Below are 14,534 nucleotides of genomic sequence, written 5' to 3' on the forward strand. Positions count from 1 at the left end.
TTTACGGTTTAGTTAACTCAAACCAGACAATGTTAATAGATCCTAAGAGTTTCGTATCGTACTGCGTCTGTAGTTACTGAGGTTGTGTAGCTTTGTCTGCAAAAAGATTACAGAGCGAAATAAAGGATAAGAAATAAGAGAGAAAAGGGAAAATAAGGAGGGTGATGGTGGGGGATAACTAGTCTCTGTGACTTTTTTTTTTTTGGGGTGGAGGCTGGGAGGTCACCCACACACCATCCTCCCTCCCCACCACCCTTACTTCCCTCCTCCCCTCCTCCATCCTCCCTCCTGCCTTGGCTAGTCTCCATGTGCCGGGCTCAGGGGTTTGGGAATGAATGGCGCCCCGGCTCTGCTCCGTCTTTGAAGCCAGCCAGGAATGCGAGGCCTCTTTTTTTTTTCTCCCCTCTCGCGCTCTCTCTCTCTCTTTTTCTGTTGTTCAGGCGGCCCGGCAGCTCTAGCAGCTATCTGCAGCAGTGAAATATTCCCTCCGCTGCGCTCATTGTGCATCGGAGAGCCGGACGTCATCGGCTGGCCAATCAGTGGCTCCAACTGGGCAGCCTCGGGTCTCGGTGAGGGAGGGTGGGGGGGTGGTAGGGGCCTGCTAGAAGTCTTCCCTCTAATATCTTGCTCTCCTAGTTACTTGGTCTGGGCCCTCTTTAGAAGAACAACGATGTCCTGAAAGAGAAAAAAAGACGGAAACCATTTGGAAAAATCCCTTTTTAAAATGAAACTTATTGCGTTTTCTGATGGAAATCATCATAATCAGTGACTTATCCTCAAAGTTTGGGTGAGTTTTTATTTTATTTTCTTAAAGTTAAACCTCCGAATCAGTCGTTGATCTCTGAGCTGCTGTTGCGACTGCTGATCCCGTCTTCTATCTTGCCTTCAGCTTTCCTGCTGTCATTGTTCAGTTCTCTTGTTGTTGTGGCTTGCGTGTGAGAGTATTTGTCTGGGCAGATCACCCTCTTCCTCACCCTCCCTCCTCCCTCCCCACACCCCTTCTCCCCTCTCTGTACATTTTGTCACTGCCTGTCCCCTCCATCACTTCCACTTGAGCGCTCCCCTGTTTGGGAGCCTCTCTCAGTTCGTAGAGGGAAGAGGAGGGCTGGACGCCACACACACTGCAGATCAGAAGGCCCTTCATAAACACATGCATCCCCCTTAATACTGTAGTTTGAAAGGCCTTTGGAAGGTGGGTTTTGTGTGTATGCAAAACGACCTACAAGGATACACTTTGATGCCGGTTTTCAGCTCAGCCAACAAACTCTGCAACTCTGAGAAAATGTATTCACTTGTCAGTCGTCTTTCTAGGCCCTAAAACTAAGCAAGGTTAAATCAGCTGAATCGTACTGTGTTGATGCAACGTCTTTGTGACTGGTTGGCTTGTCTTTGTTTTATTAGCAACATTTACCTTTGCGCATGCATGACAGGTATGTATGCTTGATGACAAAGTCAAGAAAAAGGCATTCGGGTCACAGCAAAGTCCTGTTATTAGAGTAAAACTTAAACCTATCATTAACTTGAATGGGGGCTGCTTTCTGTGCCGAAGACAGATTTTAGGATAGCTGATGATGACAGAAAATTGCAGGGATTTAATCCCATCAAGCTATTAAAATCCTGTCTTTTAAATAGTGTATTATGAAGAATAACTAGAATTAAGATGATGAAATGTGCCGTGGATTGAAAATGGGATTGAGAATAAGTGGTTTCTTAAGTTTAAAAGCATAATTAATTTTAATTTGATCTGCTTTAATGGCCAAACAGCACGCTTGTTTGGCCATTAAGTTTGGCTCTAGTACAGACTTCTGCAGAACATAATCTCAACCTAACGTGTGTCAAACACTCAGAGTATACATATCACATAGCAGTTACATGTATGTTTAAGGTGTGTGAGTCATGCATAGGCTGTTTTTGAAATGTTTTTACCTGGATGGCAGTGATGTATAGCATCTTCCAGAGGTGGCGAGCTAGGTGTGAGTACTTGAAGGTCCCACGAATCATTAGGTGACTATGTGTAGACCGGCTTTTAGAGGTCACGTTGCTGTATAACAGTGCATTATACACCTGTCACATGACTAATCCTCAGCTATTTCAGAAGGAATTCCCGACATTTTTTCATGTGTGCTGCAACGTGCGCCGCCAACCTCAAGGTCCCTAATTAGAGGCCTTACTGATGCAAAACGGTCGACGGACTCCTTCAACAGGTAGTTGAACATACTGACCCACAAAAAAACAAACAAGCTGTCATAAACTTCATAATGTTCACATAATGTTGTTAGACCCCAATCAGGCATAACATTATGACCACCATCCTAATATGCCTCCACGGCAGTTGTGACTCATCAGAGAATGGACATGGGCCTTCTGAGGGTGTCCTGAGGTGTCTGGAAACAGAATATTGTTAGTGGGGACCTTTGGGTCCTTTGGGTTGAGGGGAGGGGCCTCTGCATCCCAAAGATACTTGATCATTTTGGAATCTAGTGAATTTGGAGGCCAGGTCAACACCTTGTGCTGTTTTCCATGTTTTTTTAGTTGTTTCTAAAGCGTTTTTGTGTGTGTGTCAGGCTGCATCCACCAAGGAGTGTCATTGCTATGGGGTGGGGGTGCCTGGTTCTGGTCTAGGTGGGTGGTACATGTCTAAGTAACATCCATACGAATGCCAGGTCCAAAAGTTTGCCAGCAGAACATTGTATTGTCACAAGATGGTCAATGTTATTTACTTCTCCCGGCAGTGGTTTTAATGTTGTGGCTAATCAGTGTGCAGTATTTATGGGGTGTACTCCTTTTAAGTATCAGGGAAATCACCTTGTGGCTATGGTGTGTTTCAAAGCGAATAAGGACTTTATTACCTTTCATAAGTTACAAAATGCTATCTCATCTCTGTAGGCATAAACATTTATAACCTGCTGCTCTAAGATCCCTGCATATGGAGCACAATTTCTCAGGAGAGGAATTTGACCTAGAAATGCCATCGTAAAGATTTTTCTATGGTGACTTACTGTTTTCTGGCACCTTCGTAGTGTTTGAGCAGCGAGCATCTTGCAAAAGCAGCGTTCTGGATGTAACTCTTAACTGACTGAGTATCTTCTGACATTATGAACTATGACGGTGTTTTTCCCCAGAATAGCAGTGTAATTGTTTGTGTGCCGTCAGGCTAGAGGACATGCCAAGCTGACAATTTAACACAAACATGCGTGTTTAGGTGTATAATGAGTATCAGCCTTTCTCTGTTTTTGTTTCCATTTGCTGTTTGAATACGCATTTTGTCAAACCAGTTCATTTTTGAGCAATCGTTCGGTGCAGGTGTATTAAGAGTTAAGAGTTCAGGCTGATAAATCTGTGTTCTGTTTTTTTTTTTTTCTTTTCCTAGGAGTAGACCATTTCAAGAGGCTTTGAATAAACAAAACGGAGGCAGGAAAATGACCTAATTAGCAACAAGCGTGACAGGCAACCTGGTGCAAATGTGTTGATGGTGACCATTTCCCCAGTTTCACCCAGGAGGAAGACACATGCATCAGTGCACATACAAGAACACCATATTTACAAACCCCACCCTTCCCTTCCTGCCATTTGCCCCATTCCTTCATGGATTCCTACAGCTTCCACTTTGAGAGAATGAGCAACGTGGACCTGCATCCTCTGAGCCTGCCCGTCAGCCGGCTTTCCCCAGCCAAGTCCAATAGCAGCATCGTTGAGCAACTTACCCACCACCAGCACGGCAAAGGAGACTCTGCCTACAGCTCCTTCTCTGGTGGATCCACTGCCCCAGACTACCCCTCTCCCTTTTTGTCAGACGACCTACAATCCAGCTCCTTCAGCCACTATGCCGATCTTAAGTATGTGAAGTCCATTTATCATCCAACCCAGGTTATACAATCTGACTCAAAGACCATGGACCAGCTGTATCGCTCCGTTGAAGCTATCTCACAGCAATATCGCAACAATACCAGTGTAAACCATCATAACTACAACGGCAATGACAATTTCCATATCAACAACAAAGCTCTCTCAAAACGAGAGGGGCTTATGGGGAATCCGTCACAAAATGCTCAACCTCCTGAGTGCCCTCCTCCAGTCCCAGCACGCCTGGATAGTTTCATAGCCACTAAAAACCTGGAGAACAGCATGGCCCACCACCAGGAGGCTGAGTCACATCCCCAGCAGCCGCAGCCTCAACAACCCAGACCACACAATCGACTCCATCCACACAACAGTGATCTGGGTTCCCCAAAAGCTGAGACAGCTAACCCAGATGCAAGCCCCTCCCATTTAAGATCTGAACCAGCGTACTCAGTTTGGAGGCGCTCTCAACCGCAACTGCCACAACCCCAGCAGCCACCCAGCTACCGTTCCCACCACCAGACTCATGATCAGGCCAAGGGTCCGGTGAACCCAGAATACCTTTTCATCAGGGATAACAAAGCTGCCTCTGAGCAGCAGAAGTCAACAAGACGGTCAAGCCAGCCCGAGCACCTGATACCTAAACAGCCCTCAAGCGGTGGTGGGTGTAATGGAGACAGTCATAACAAACCCAGTGGTAGCAGTACCCATTATGAAAGTCACCGCAAAAGGGCTCTCTCAGCTCAAGATTGGTTTGTTTCAGAGCCCACCCGAGCTGCCAGCCCCAGTAACACTGGTCAGAGTTTTATCAGCAGTAGCATCCAGCATAAAGGTCAGTTCTACTTTGTCACCGGAGTATGTAAGGTGCCTGAATCTGGGATGAGGACGCACTCTTTGTCCGTGTGTGGATCAGGGAGGGAGATCTCCACGGCGTTGGAAACCCACCGACTTAGAGAAAAAGAAAGATGCCACAGCACAATGGAAAATTTCTTTCGACCGCTCCAGGAGAGCTCTCGTTCTTCCAGCGGTACAATTCCAGATGAGAGGGAGGCTTTCGCTTCTGTGTCCGTGGGAAAGGAGCTGTTCTCCAGGAGTCAGGATCAAGAGAACCATAGACCATCCCTCAGCTTGTCACAGTCCTCTGAAAGCCTGGACACCTTGGAAGAAACTGACATGATGCAGAACCGAGATATTGGCCGCCACACTGCTAACAACCCAATATTCTACTGCCCCCCTCATTCAGCCACACCAACGAAGGATGTCGCCTCTCTGATCGGCTATGAACAGCCCAACCACAACAAGAGAGACGATCGCGCAAAGACTGGCAAACGGCAGCCCTTGGGGGATGTTGCGAGCGAGAGGATAAACAAAGAAACAACCCCTCTTCTGTACCACCTCACCGGAGCCAGCAGGGCAGCGTTAAAGCCTAAGAAGGATCCAGATTTTAGCGGAAAAGGTAGAGAAGCAGTCCTAAACAAAACAAGCCAAGGAGATGTGGCAGTAAATGACAATGAGGGACCTCTACAAGGCGACATTAGCAAGAACGATAGAGGGGAAGTTACGTCCGTTGCCTGTAACACCCTGGATGACTCTTTTAAAAAGTACTACAAAGAGAAGTTGAAGGACGCCCAGTCTAAGGTCCTGAAGGAGACGTCATTTAAGAGGAGGGACTTGCAACTGTCGTGGCCACACCGTGTCAGGCAAAACCCAGAGCTGAGGCCAACAGTGATTCACTCTTTCTCCTTATCACAGGACTCAGAGACTTCCACGGACACGCTCACTCCTTCTGTGACCTCTGAGCAGACAGAGAAGGGGAGCATAATAGAAGAGGTCGGAGAGAACCAGAAGGAAATGGATCAAGAGACCGAGAAGGAAAATGGGAGGCCAGCGAACGTGGCCCAGCCCCAGGTGGCACGCATCGGAGGCAGGAGGAGACTGACTCCAGAGCAGAAGAAGATGTGCTACTCTGAACCAGAGAAACTCAACCAGCTTGGCGGCGTCCCCAGCCACTCGGCTTTCCGCTCATTTGGCAACGAAAGGGAAAGTGCCGTCGAATGTGAGGGAGAGGAAGAGAGCATGCAGCAAGGAGAGCAGGGGCTGGTTGCGGCACGGAGGAAGCTGTTTGAGACAAGAGGCCGAGCTCTTTCAACGTCAAGCGCCACAAAGACAAACCTAAAACACCTGCAGCATAAGGCCCTGGTGGAGTACATGGAGCGCAAGACGGGCCAGAAAGTGGCCGAGCCCCAGCAGCTAACATCTCAGCTGCCACCTCCACCCAGGCAGAGGCACTCACTGGGGGAGAAACCCTTCGACTGGGGTGTCAGGCCTCTGTCAGGGAATAATGAAGGTAAAAATATGAAGAAGAAGCTCAACAGACCCCACTCTGCAGGCCGCATACTTGATTCGTCCACCAGCTCTATCAGGTCCGAAACTTTTTTGTCTCTTTTTTTTTTGTACCATAGATCACATTTAGCATTTTATTCACGCTGGTATAATTTTCACATAACAGGTACGCCCAGTTCTTCTCAGCACAGTCTTGCTCAGGCCAGTATGTGGGCCAGCAGAATCAGTCCAGACCGAGAGAGAGCCATGGTCCACCTCAGGGGAAGTGTGCCTCGGCGGAGAATCTCTTGGACCAGCCAGAACCACCGAGCTTCTTCAGGAACCGATCCACATCTACACCACATGCATTTCAGGTAAATTTGTAAAGTATAAATGCCTCTGTTGAGGGTTCATTTCATTTACTAAACCCCAATGTCTAGAAATATTATTTCAGATAAACTTATTCCTGGCTCTTCCTTCAGTATTTAAATTAATTTGACATGAAGGAAAGTTTGGTCTGCATGCTTGAATGTAATTTGCATGTTCACTTTTGCTTCTTTTGCAGTCACTTGACTACGAGGAGGATCCATCACCGGTTAATACTATGGAAACCTGGAGGTATGTACCAGGCTGCAGACAAACTGGGACATATTTATTGGTTTCAGGTCAGGAGAGTATTAGATCAGTGATGTGTGCGCTGTGGCACAGACGATAAATCTCAACTTGATCCGTTGTGGCTCTGGAAAGGCAACACCCACCTGCCCCTGCAAACTAACATTCCTTTCAAAAGATTTACGCATTGACTATAAAAGAAGAATAATAGGCTGAAACATTTTTAAGCAGTTGGACTATTGCTTTCATTTAAAATCCCAAACTTTAGTATTTAAAGTTAATGTGAATACTTCTGAATATGTAATTTAATTTCAGTTCCCAGAAGGATGCCGTGGAGGAGTCCTCGGTAAAGCCGGCCCCTGAGGACCAGCAGCGTGTCCGTGTGGTTGCTCAGAGGGGGAAGTCCATGGAGGAGCTGGGGGCATCAAAGATAACGAAACTCTCAGCCTTGAGTAAAAGTTCTGAGCAGCTGGATCATCTGTCGAGGAATTCAGCTGATGCAGGCGGCCCAGACACAGAGAAGAGGGGTGTGTCATACTTTCCCGAAGCAAGAGAAGCCCAGGGGAAGGAAAGGGGTAAGAAGAAACAACATGCATCAGAGCAGATGGAAAAAGAAGCAGAGGTTGTCGTTCAGAAGACCACTCAGGGACAGACGCAAAACCAAACCCAGAAGAAACAGCAGCGGAACTCTGAACCAGGGGATGCGACAACGGGAATGAGGAGTAGATCCACATCTCCACCCTCCCGCTCCTCCTCCCGGGCCAGGATTCAGTCCTCCCCTGCACACCACGGCCTTGTCACAGAGGAGTCCAGGTCCAGCATACCACCAAGTGAGACTTCTTCTAACCCACCGTCCCTCAGAGGTCTAGAGATCAGTGAGAGGGAGCTCAAATCCACCTCGTCCTCCCCCATCCAGACAAAGCTGCCTTGTGAAATCAGGCCCAGCTCCAGGTAAGATTAGACTTTTGTTTATGCAGTTGCTTCCGCTTTTAAACAATTAGACTCGTTGTATTTGCCACACCACGTTCTTCCTGACAGTCACTGAAATATCATTTGAATGTATCACTCATCAGGCACAGAACAAACTGATTGTTGATCCTGCAAACACAAAGTAATCCAGGTGTGATTCTTAACTTGTTTAACTTTCTGTAGAGTCAGAAGTTCTTCTGTTACTGGATCAGAGAGGGAGCAGTCCGTGGACGAGCCAAGCGACGACGCCCAACCCGATTCAAACCATGAGGTGTCTCTGAGCTGCGGCGTCACCACAGATCCCTCGCTGTGGATTCTCCCACCGGAAGAAGAGTTTAAAGAGGAAGTCCCGACTTCACCGCTGATTGATAATGTTTTCGACGAGTGCACCAGCTCAATCCCTCCGAAGCAGACAAGCGAATCCTCTGCGTCTCCCTGCTCGCCCGTCTCCGAAGCAGACGTCGGTCAGCAGGTGGAAGAGGAGGAGAAAGATCCGGCAACGGGAAACGAGAAGGTGGGAGAACACCAGGAGATGGAGGAGAGGGGAACGCCAGAGGGAGAAACTGAGAGCCTGGAGAAGCCCGATGAGAGACCTCAGTGGGAGGAGCTCGTAGAAGCGGTGGTTGAAGCTGACCAGTCATTGGCCGGAGTGCTCTACCCGCTGGCCAAACGTAAGACGGCGCTGATGCTGATGGAGCAGCTGCTGTCGGAGGACACGCTGCTGATGGAGGAGCACTACAAGAAGAAACAGGAGCAGAAAGGAGCTGCAGAAAGGTAAATGTTAATCCGAGCTCTGGTACATGTAAATAGGTCTTGTTAGTTTTATTGCTTCGATTGGAGGACACACCACACCCCTGAGAATAAATCCTAGACTTTACATCCTTCCGGGTGACTATTTAATGTAACTACGTGTCCATCTTACTCATACCTTTCAAACCATACTTGAGAGCATGGCGTGCAGACAAGACCAAGTTAATTAGGGCTTATGTTTAACGTGTTTCCATGAAACCTAACACTGGGTTATATGGCTCAAGAACTGAGCTCCGCCAGTGCCGTGTTACCTTTTGTCATATCACGTGGACAGATACACCTGCCTATTTGCTTACTCCTGTAACGTGCATACACTCAGGTTTCTGCTAGGACAGGACACAGAACGTGCAGTTGCATTTCAGAGTGTTATTAAAATCTGTTCCATGTGAAGCAAATGTAAGTAAAGTCTCTATTGTGTTGTGCTGAAAAGGAACTGAGCGGCCCCGAGAAAGTTGTTCTGACATCCACGTGTTTCCCTTTTGTAGCGCTGTAACGACTGAAAGGTCTGAACCAGCTCCCTGTCCGTCCGCCTCTGACAGCCAGAAACCTCAGTGCACTGACCTGCAAAGCAAAGACGACATCACTGAGAAGAAGGTAAAAATAAATTATATATATATATATATATTTTACACACTGAAATCCAGAAGCTTATCCCCTCACAATAAAAAGAGAAATAATCTATTATAAAGATATAACAGTACAACTCACGTAGCCAGAATTAAAGCAGCTTTATAAATAAAAATTATAGGAAGCCAGTTAACTGTACACTTTAATCTCATTTGGAAACTCTGGTGATTTCTTATTGGTACCATCTGGATGCTATTTGGCTTTAAGTGGATTCATTTCAGGCAGAGATAGCTGTGTCTCCCTTATCACTTGGACGTACTGCCTGCTTCTTATCACTCTCCCACTTGTCTAATGTTTGGCTTAGCGAGTAATCTCTCCTTTCTTTTCTGGCTGCCCTGCACATATTACACTTTTACCAGTGGATCCCAAAGTTATTCTGCACATTTGTCATACATATTATTAATATTGTTGCCGTCTTCCTGGTACCTCATCGTTAAGTTACTCCTCTCTGTCCTTTTGACAGATCCTAGATGCTCCTTGTGATTGTATTGACTGATAGAGACCATATCGATAGCAGAGGGAAGCATTCATTCCTCTGCTATTGTGCAGCTCTATAGGCAGCTTTATAAAAAGCAAGGTTGAGCATTTGAAGACACAGATTGCAGCTTTTATAAAAGAGATTCTGTTGTGCAAGACAGTTTATACGCTTTTTTTTTTCTGGAGAAATCAAGTGGCTTCTTCCAAGTAGCATCTTAGCTTGTTTCAAACTGTCAGAAGTGAATATTTATAGACACTCAACACACTGTGGTCTCTTCTTGTTACCCAGCGTTGTAGTGGTGAAACCGAGATCAATATATATCACGTCATATTTTCTTTTCTTTGCTTTTGAAGTTGTGTTTTGAGTCCCTCTCACAAATCTCTCCATGGCCAAGCCTCGTTCAACCACTGCACTATACCTCTATCCATGATTCAGCCAAACAACGTTAGCTACATGTGGTCCGTCCGAACTGCCTCACAGTTTCCTCCTCTCCGATTTAACCAACAGCGTTTGCTAGTGTCCTACGTCGAGGAGCGCCTACGTTCGCTGGAAGAGACGCGTGGCGCCCTCCAGACAGAGGTGCAGGAGAATGCCGCCCACGGGGAGGCGCTGGAGGTGCTGGTCCGCGAGCGCTGTCAGCCCGTGGAGCTGGAGAGGTACAACCTGTTCATAGGAGACCTGGAGAGGGTGGTGAGCCTGCTGCTGTGCCTCTCTGCTCGGCTGGCCCGGGTGCAGAACGCCCTGAGCACCGTGGACCAAAACACAGATGCTGAGGAGAAGGTGAGGAACAACGATCTTTTTTTCCCCAGGTGTTTGGAGATTTTACTTTCAAGAGTGATTTCATCTTCCATGTGGTCTTTTTTCTGTGTGACAGTCAGCTTGAAACTGTCCTCCTGACTGTGATGCACTTTTCTGCAAGGGTTCTTCTGAAGTTTCTGCAAAAACCAACCAAAATCACATAATCCTTTCCACAGCAGACACTTTTTCTTTTTAGTTCTTTGTCGTATTTGCTGTCAGTTTCAGTTCAAGTGAGTCATGCCACACTGCACAAGCCATTAAAACCCAAAAACTATGAATAGTATATTCGCTCTGTGTCTTGTTTTGTTTTTCACAGATCATTACTGATACAGATTATGACTGTTAGGGAAAATATTTCAGATTAAAGGTCAACTTTATACTACTAATCTACTCTAATGCTCCACCTGCATTTCATTCTCGCTGTATTATGATTGTATGATTGTTGTATTCATGCTCCTGGCCCCATCATCACTCCACCCCTCCCCACTCCTACCCCTTGCTGCTGTTTACACATACACACTAATGCATGCGAGGAAAAGCATGCAGTCAGCGGGTGCTCCTCTGAGGGACTGCCATGTCATGTAACCCTCACAGATCTTGTGATGCACTGCAGTTCATTTAGAGCTTCTCGGCAAAAAAACCAAAAAAAAACAACCATAAGTGTTAGAAGTGTGCGGCTGCTCCCATGCCCTCAGCTATACTCCTCGTCCTGTTTGCTTTAGAACAGCAAACAGGCCACTTGGGAAAAGTTGAAGGGCAACTTTTAATGGAGTCAAGGTTTCTCACTGTGTGGAATTTAAAAAATGTTGCTGGGCTTTTTTTTTTTTTTTTATCTGAGATTAATTGCTGATATATGTATGTTTTCTTTTTTTAGCTTATCTGTGTTTGAGCCAGATCAAGTTTAAACCATTTGAAGATTACTTTTGATAAACAGGAGTTTCCAGATAATGTTTAACACGTCAAGAAATAATTGCTTGAATGTAATCATGCCGAATCTGAGATAGCTACTGCTCATTAGAAGGTGTTTTTTATTTATTTTGTTTAACTTACTTCCATCTTTTAAACATTCAACTTGTCCTGAAAATAATATATTTTCTCCGGGCCTCCGTGTATATTCAGCATCGATTTATTTTTCTTTGCATGGGATGAATTAGATTCCTATATTTATCCGTAAAGGAGAGCTCCTTGTGACTATGTCCATCTGTAAACATGCGGCCGAGCGTGCTGCATACTGAGGGCTTGTTATAGGCTCATTTCTTTTTCTTGCTGTTATCAGCAACACTGGTATTTACACTGACTCACCGAAACTCCAGCCCAGTTTCGATGACATTTGTATCTACCCTGCCCTCTGTTGACTTAAGGGAACACTGCACCTACTGTCCTGTGGCTGCTTGAAACACGATCCTGCAGCTTTCACCGCTCACTATTATGTCAAAGGTGTCATCACAGATCAATTTAAAAAAAAAAAATATATGGCACAAAATTGAGCTTTCTGACATGTTTAAAGCAAGATATTTACTCTGCAAGGCAAGAATCTTTGTCCCCAGCCTGTACATAAATAAGATAGAGTGGAAAGTTATCCTTTAAACTGTATCTGTTATAATTAATCTTTTCTCTGTCTCTCTACGCAGCAATCTCTGGACAGTCGCCACCGTCTGCTATGCAAACAGAGGGAGGACGCCAAAGATCTCAAGGACAACCTGGACCGCAGGGAGAACCTGGTCTCCACCTTCCTGTCACGTCAGCTGTCCGCCGAGCAGCTGCAGGACTACCGGCGCTTCGTCCAGACCAAGGCCTCGCTGCTCATCCGGCAGAAGGACCTGGAGGAGAAGCAGAGGCTGGGAGAGGAGCAGCTGGAGGCCCTTTCCAACAGCCTGAATCTGTGACCTTTTCCTCGAGGATGGCTTGTTCACGAAGACATGCGGAGAGGAGATTCGGCTGTACTTTACAGGCTTCGTTTGCCCGACAGAGGTCTAGCTGATCTCTCAAATCCTTTTGCACCCTGTCATGACTTTTCTTTTATCCTATAAAAGAGTTTGAGAGCTGCAGGAGCTACCCATAATGCCGTGCTGCCGTCCAATCATAAATATAGGCGGTACATGCAGTGAAAAAAGACTAGTGAGAATGAAGCTCCTTGCCTTTCTGTTATCGAGAACTCTCATCCCAACACTTTTCTCAGTCTGCACAGTTAGCAGGAAGACTCGACCCAATATTGTAAATTTTTGTCGTGCTTTTGAAAAGGGTTGAACTGTTTTTTGTTTTTTTTCTGTGTGCCTTGATATTGTGGAACATTTCCGATTAGAGAGCTGCTGTGCAGAAACTTTACGTCCCCTGTTAGCAATTCAGACACTGTCCTTCTCTCTTGATCAAGATGATAGTCCTACAGCCCCATAACTGCACCTGTGGAAACCTACTATAAGCTTTAAGATTGTATTTGAGCAGTGAGAAGGCCTGAGAGAGGGTGTCGTACTGTATCATGTTAGTAAAATGTACAATAGATGTAGTAGATTTAATCTTTTTTAAAAAAATATGTTCTTTTTTTAAAATATGTTTCAAATTAAGGCACTAAAAACCAAAAAAAGGTGAATGAAAAAAAAAGCACTTTGTAAAAATACATAAATGCACATTTCTTCAAATCAGATTTAAACTAATTTCAAGTGACAGCCTTACTCCATCCGCTTAAACAAGTTTCTTCTTTGTTCATTTGAAGTAGGAATGCTGAAATTGTCTTTTTTGAAAAGGTACATGAGCACACCCAAGAACTTTATCCGTTCTTTACGAGCTAACTCCATACCTTATGTAGTTGATGAGTTCATGCTGGAACAGCTCCTCAAATGGAAATATTTTCTCCCCATTTTGTCCATTTGTCCGTTGCAAAAGTGATACTTGAAATACTTTTTTTTATATATAAGAGAAAAGTCCACAATCTTCACTTCAGGTGTCTTAAACTAATCTTATCTTCTCTACCTCCCTCAATGAAGCCCCTCTTAGACACACATAACCCTGTAGGTTTATTTAAATTTACTGCTCTATAATAAAAAGAAGAAACATACACTTGAATAAAATAACTCCCCCCACAGTTGTTTTTAAAAAAAATATGCTTCAGCATTATTATTTGTCGCTAGTTTTTTATAGTTGCATTAATTTCTTTTTGCTGAATCTTCAACCGGAGACATGAGAGACTTATTAAAGCGTTAAATACTGAATCGTGCAGCGTGTGCTATGAGTGATCATAATGTCTTCATAGTGTGTGTGTGTGTGTATGTGTGTGTATAGAGGTTAGAACAGAAAGACAGAACTCCTCTCGGCGTTTGCTGTGTTATCTTTCAAAAAAACTCCAGTCATGAAGTCATGAAATGATCAAAATCTTATTGAAATTCTACTGAGAGAAAGGAAACTCCAGCTGTTTCTGTGATATTTATGTAATAACATACACCACAATAAAAATAGGACTTTAGAAAACCCACCTTGAAATATACATTTTATTTTTTTTGCATGTGCTTTCTACACCTCCACCTCGAGCCCTAAAACATTTCTCTGGAGATTTGTGTCCGTTCCACGCGGCCAAACAAATGTATGCTTGTTTTGGCCTTCGTGCTGACGCAGGGCTGAAGCTTTAGAAAAGACTCTCGTGTTGTTCTCTCTGCTGGAAGTGTGCAAAAGAAACACCAACAATAAGCAGCACGCGGATAAATACTCGTTTTAGCTCTTCCTAACCGCATGTGTGCACACAAACAAACTATTTGGCAACCTCTCCGAGCCATTTCTTGTTTCTCTCTTTCAATCAAGGCGCCGCTTTGATTGAAGCCACAGGAAAGGTGGAGGGGTTTGTTTTAAACACTGGACATAGAGATAGAGGCATTTCAGTGAGTCCCAGCCGGCGCTAATGACGGCGTCGGCTTTTTTTCTTGCTGTCTTTCACACCTGTTTTCTGTTGGGAGGTGTTGCTTTGTGCCTGTTTGGAGTTTTAAATTACTCGATGTTTGTAATATTGTGAATAAATTAAGCTCTCCTTCAGCTGAACCACATTTCTCCTCATTTCAAGTCAAAACGATTTGTTTTACTTCGCAGGTGCAGA

The 14,534-nt window shown here is 45.2% G+C and overlaps 1 protein-coding gene across 1 annotated transcript in view; it reads left to right on the top strand.

Moving 5' to 3' along the window:
• The window catches only part of shroom1 (shroom family member 1), a 31,287-nt gene extending 16,753 nt beyond the window's left edge, over nucleotides 1–14,534 (top strand). The window contains exons 2-9 of the mRNA XM_084565311.1: nucleotides 3,371–6,263; nucleotides 6,350–6,536; nucleotides 6,728–6,780; nucleotides 7,090–7,725; nucleotides 7,927–8,517; nucleotides 9,039–9,147; nucleotides 10,166–10,438; nucleotides 12,088–14,534. Coding sequence (XP_084421437.1) covers nucleotides 3,586–6,263; nucleotides 6,350–6,536; nucleotides 6,728–6,780; nucleotides 7,090–7,725; nucleotides 7,927–8,517; nucleotides 9,039–9,147; nucleotides 10,166–10,438; nucleotides 12,088–12,342 — 4,782 coding nt within the window. The 5' untranslated portion in view covers nucleotides 3,371–3,585 and the 3' untranslated portion in view covers nucleotides 12,343–14,534. The remainder of the gene's footprint in view (nucleotides 1–3,370; nucleotides 6,264–6,349; nucleotides 6,537–6,727; nucleotides 6,781–7,089; nucleotides 7,726–7,926; nucleotides 8,518–9,038; nucleotides 9,148–10,165; nucleotides 10,439–12,087) is intronic.

The sequence above is a fragment of the Chelon labrosus genome (genome assembly GCF_963514085.1).
Source record: "Chelon labrosus genome assembly, chromosome: 17".
Taxonomy (NCBI): Eukaryota; Metazoa; Chordata; class Actinopteri; order Mugiliformes; family Mugilidae; genus Chelon; species Chelon labrosus.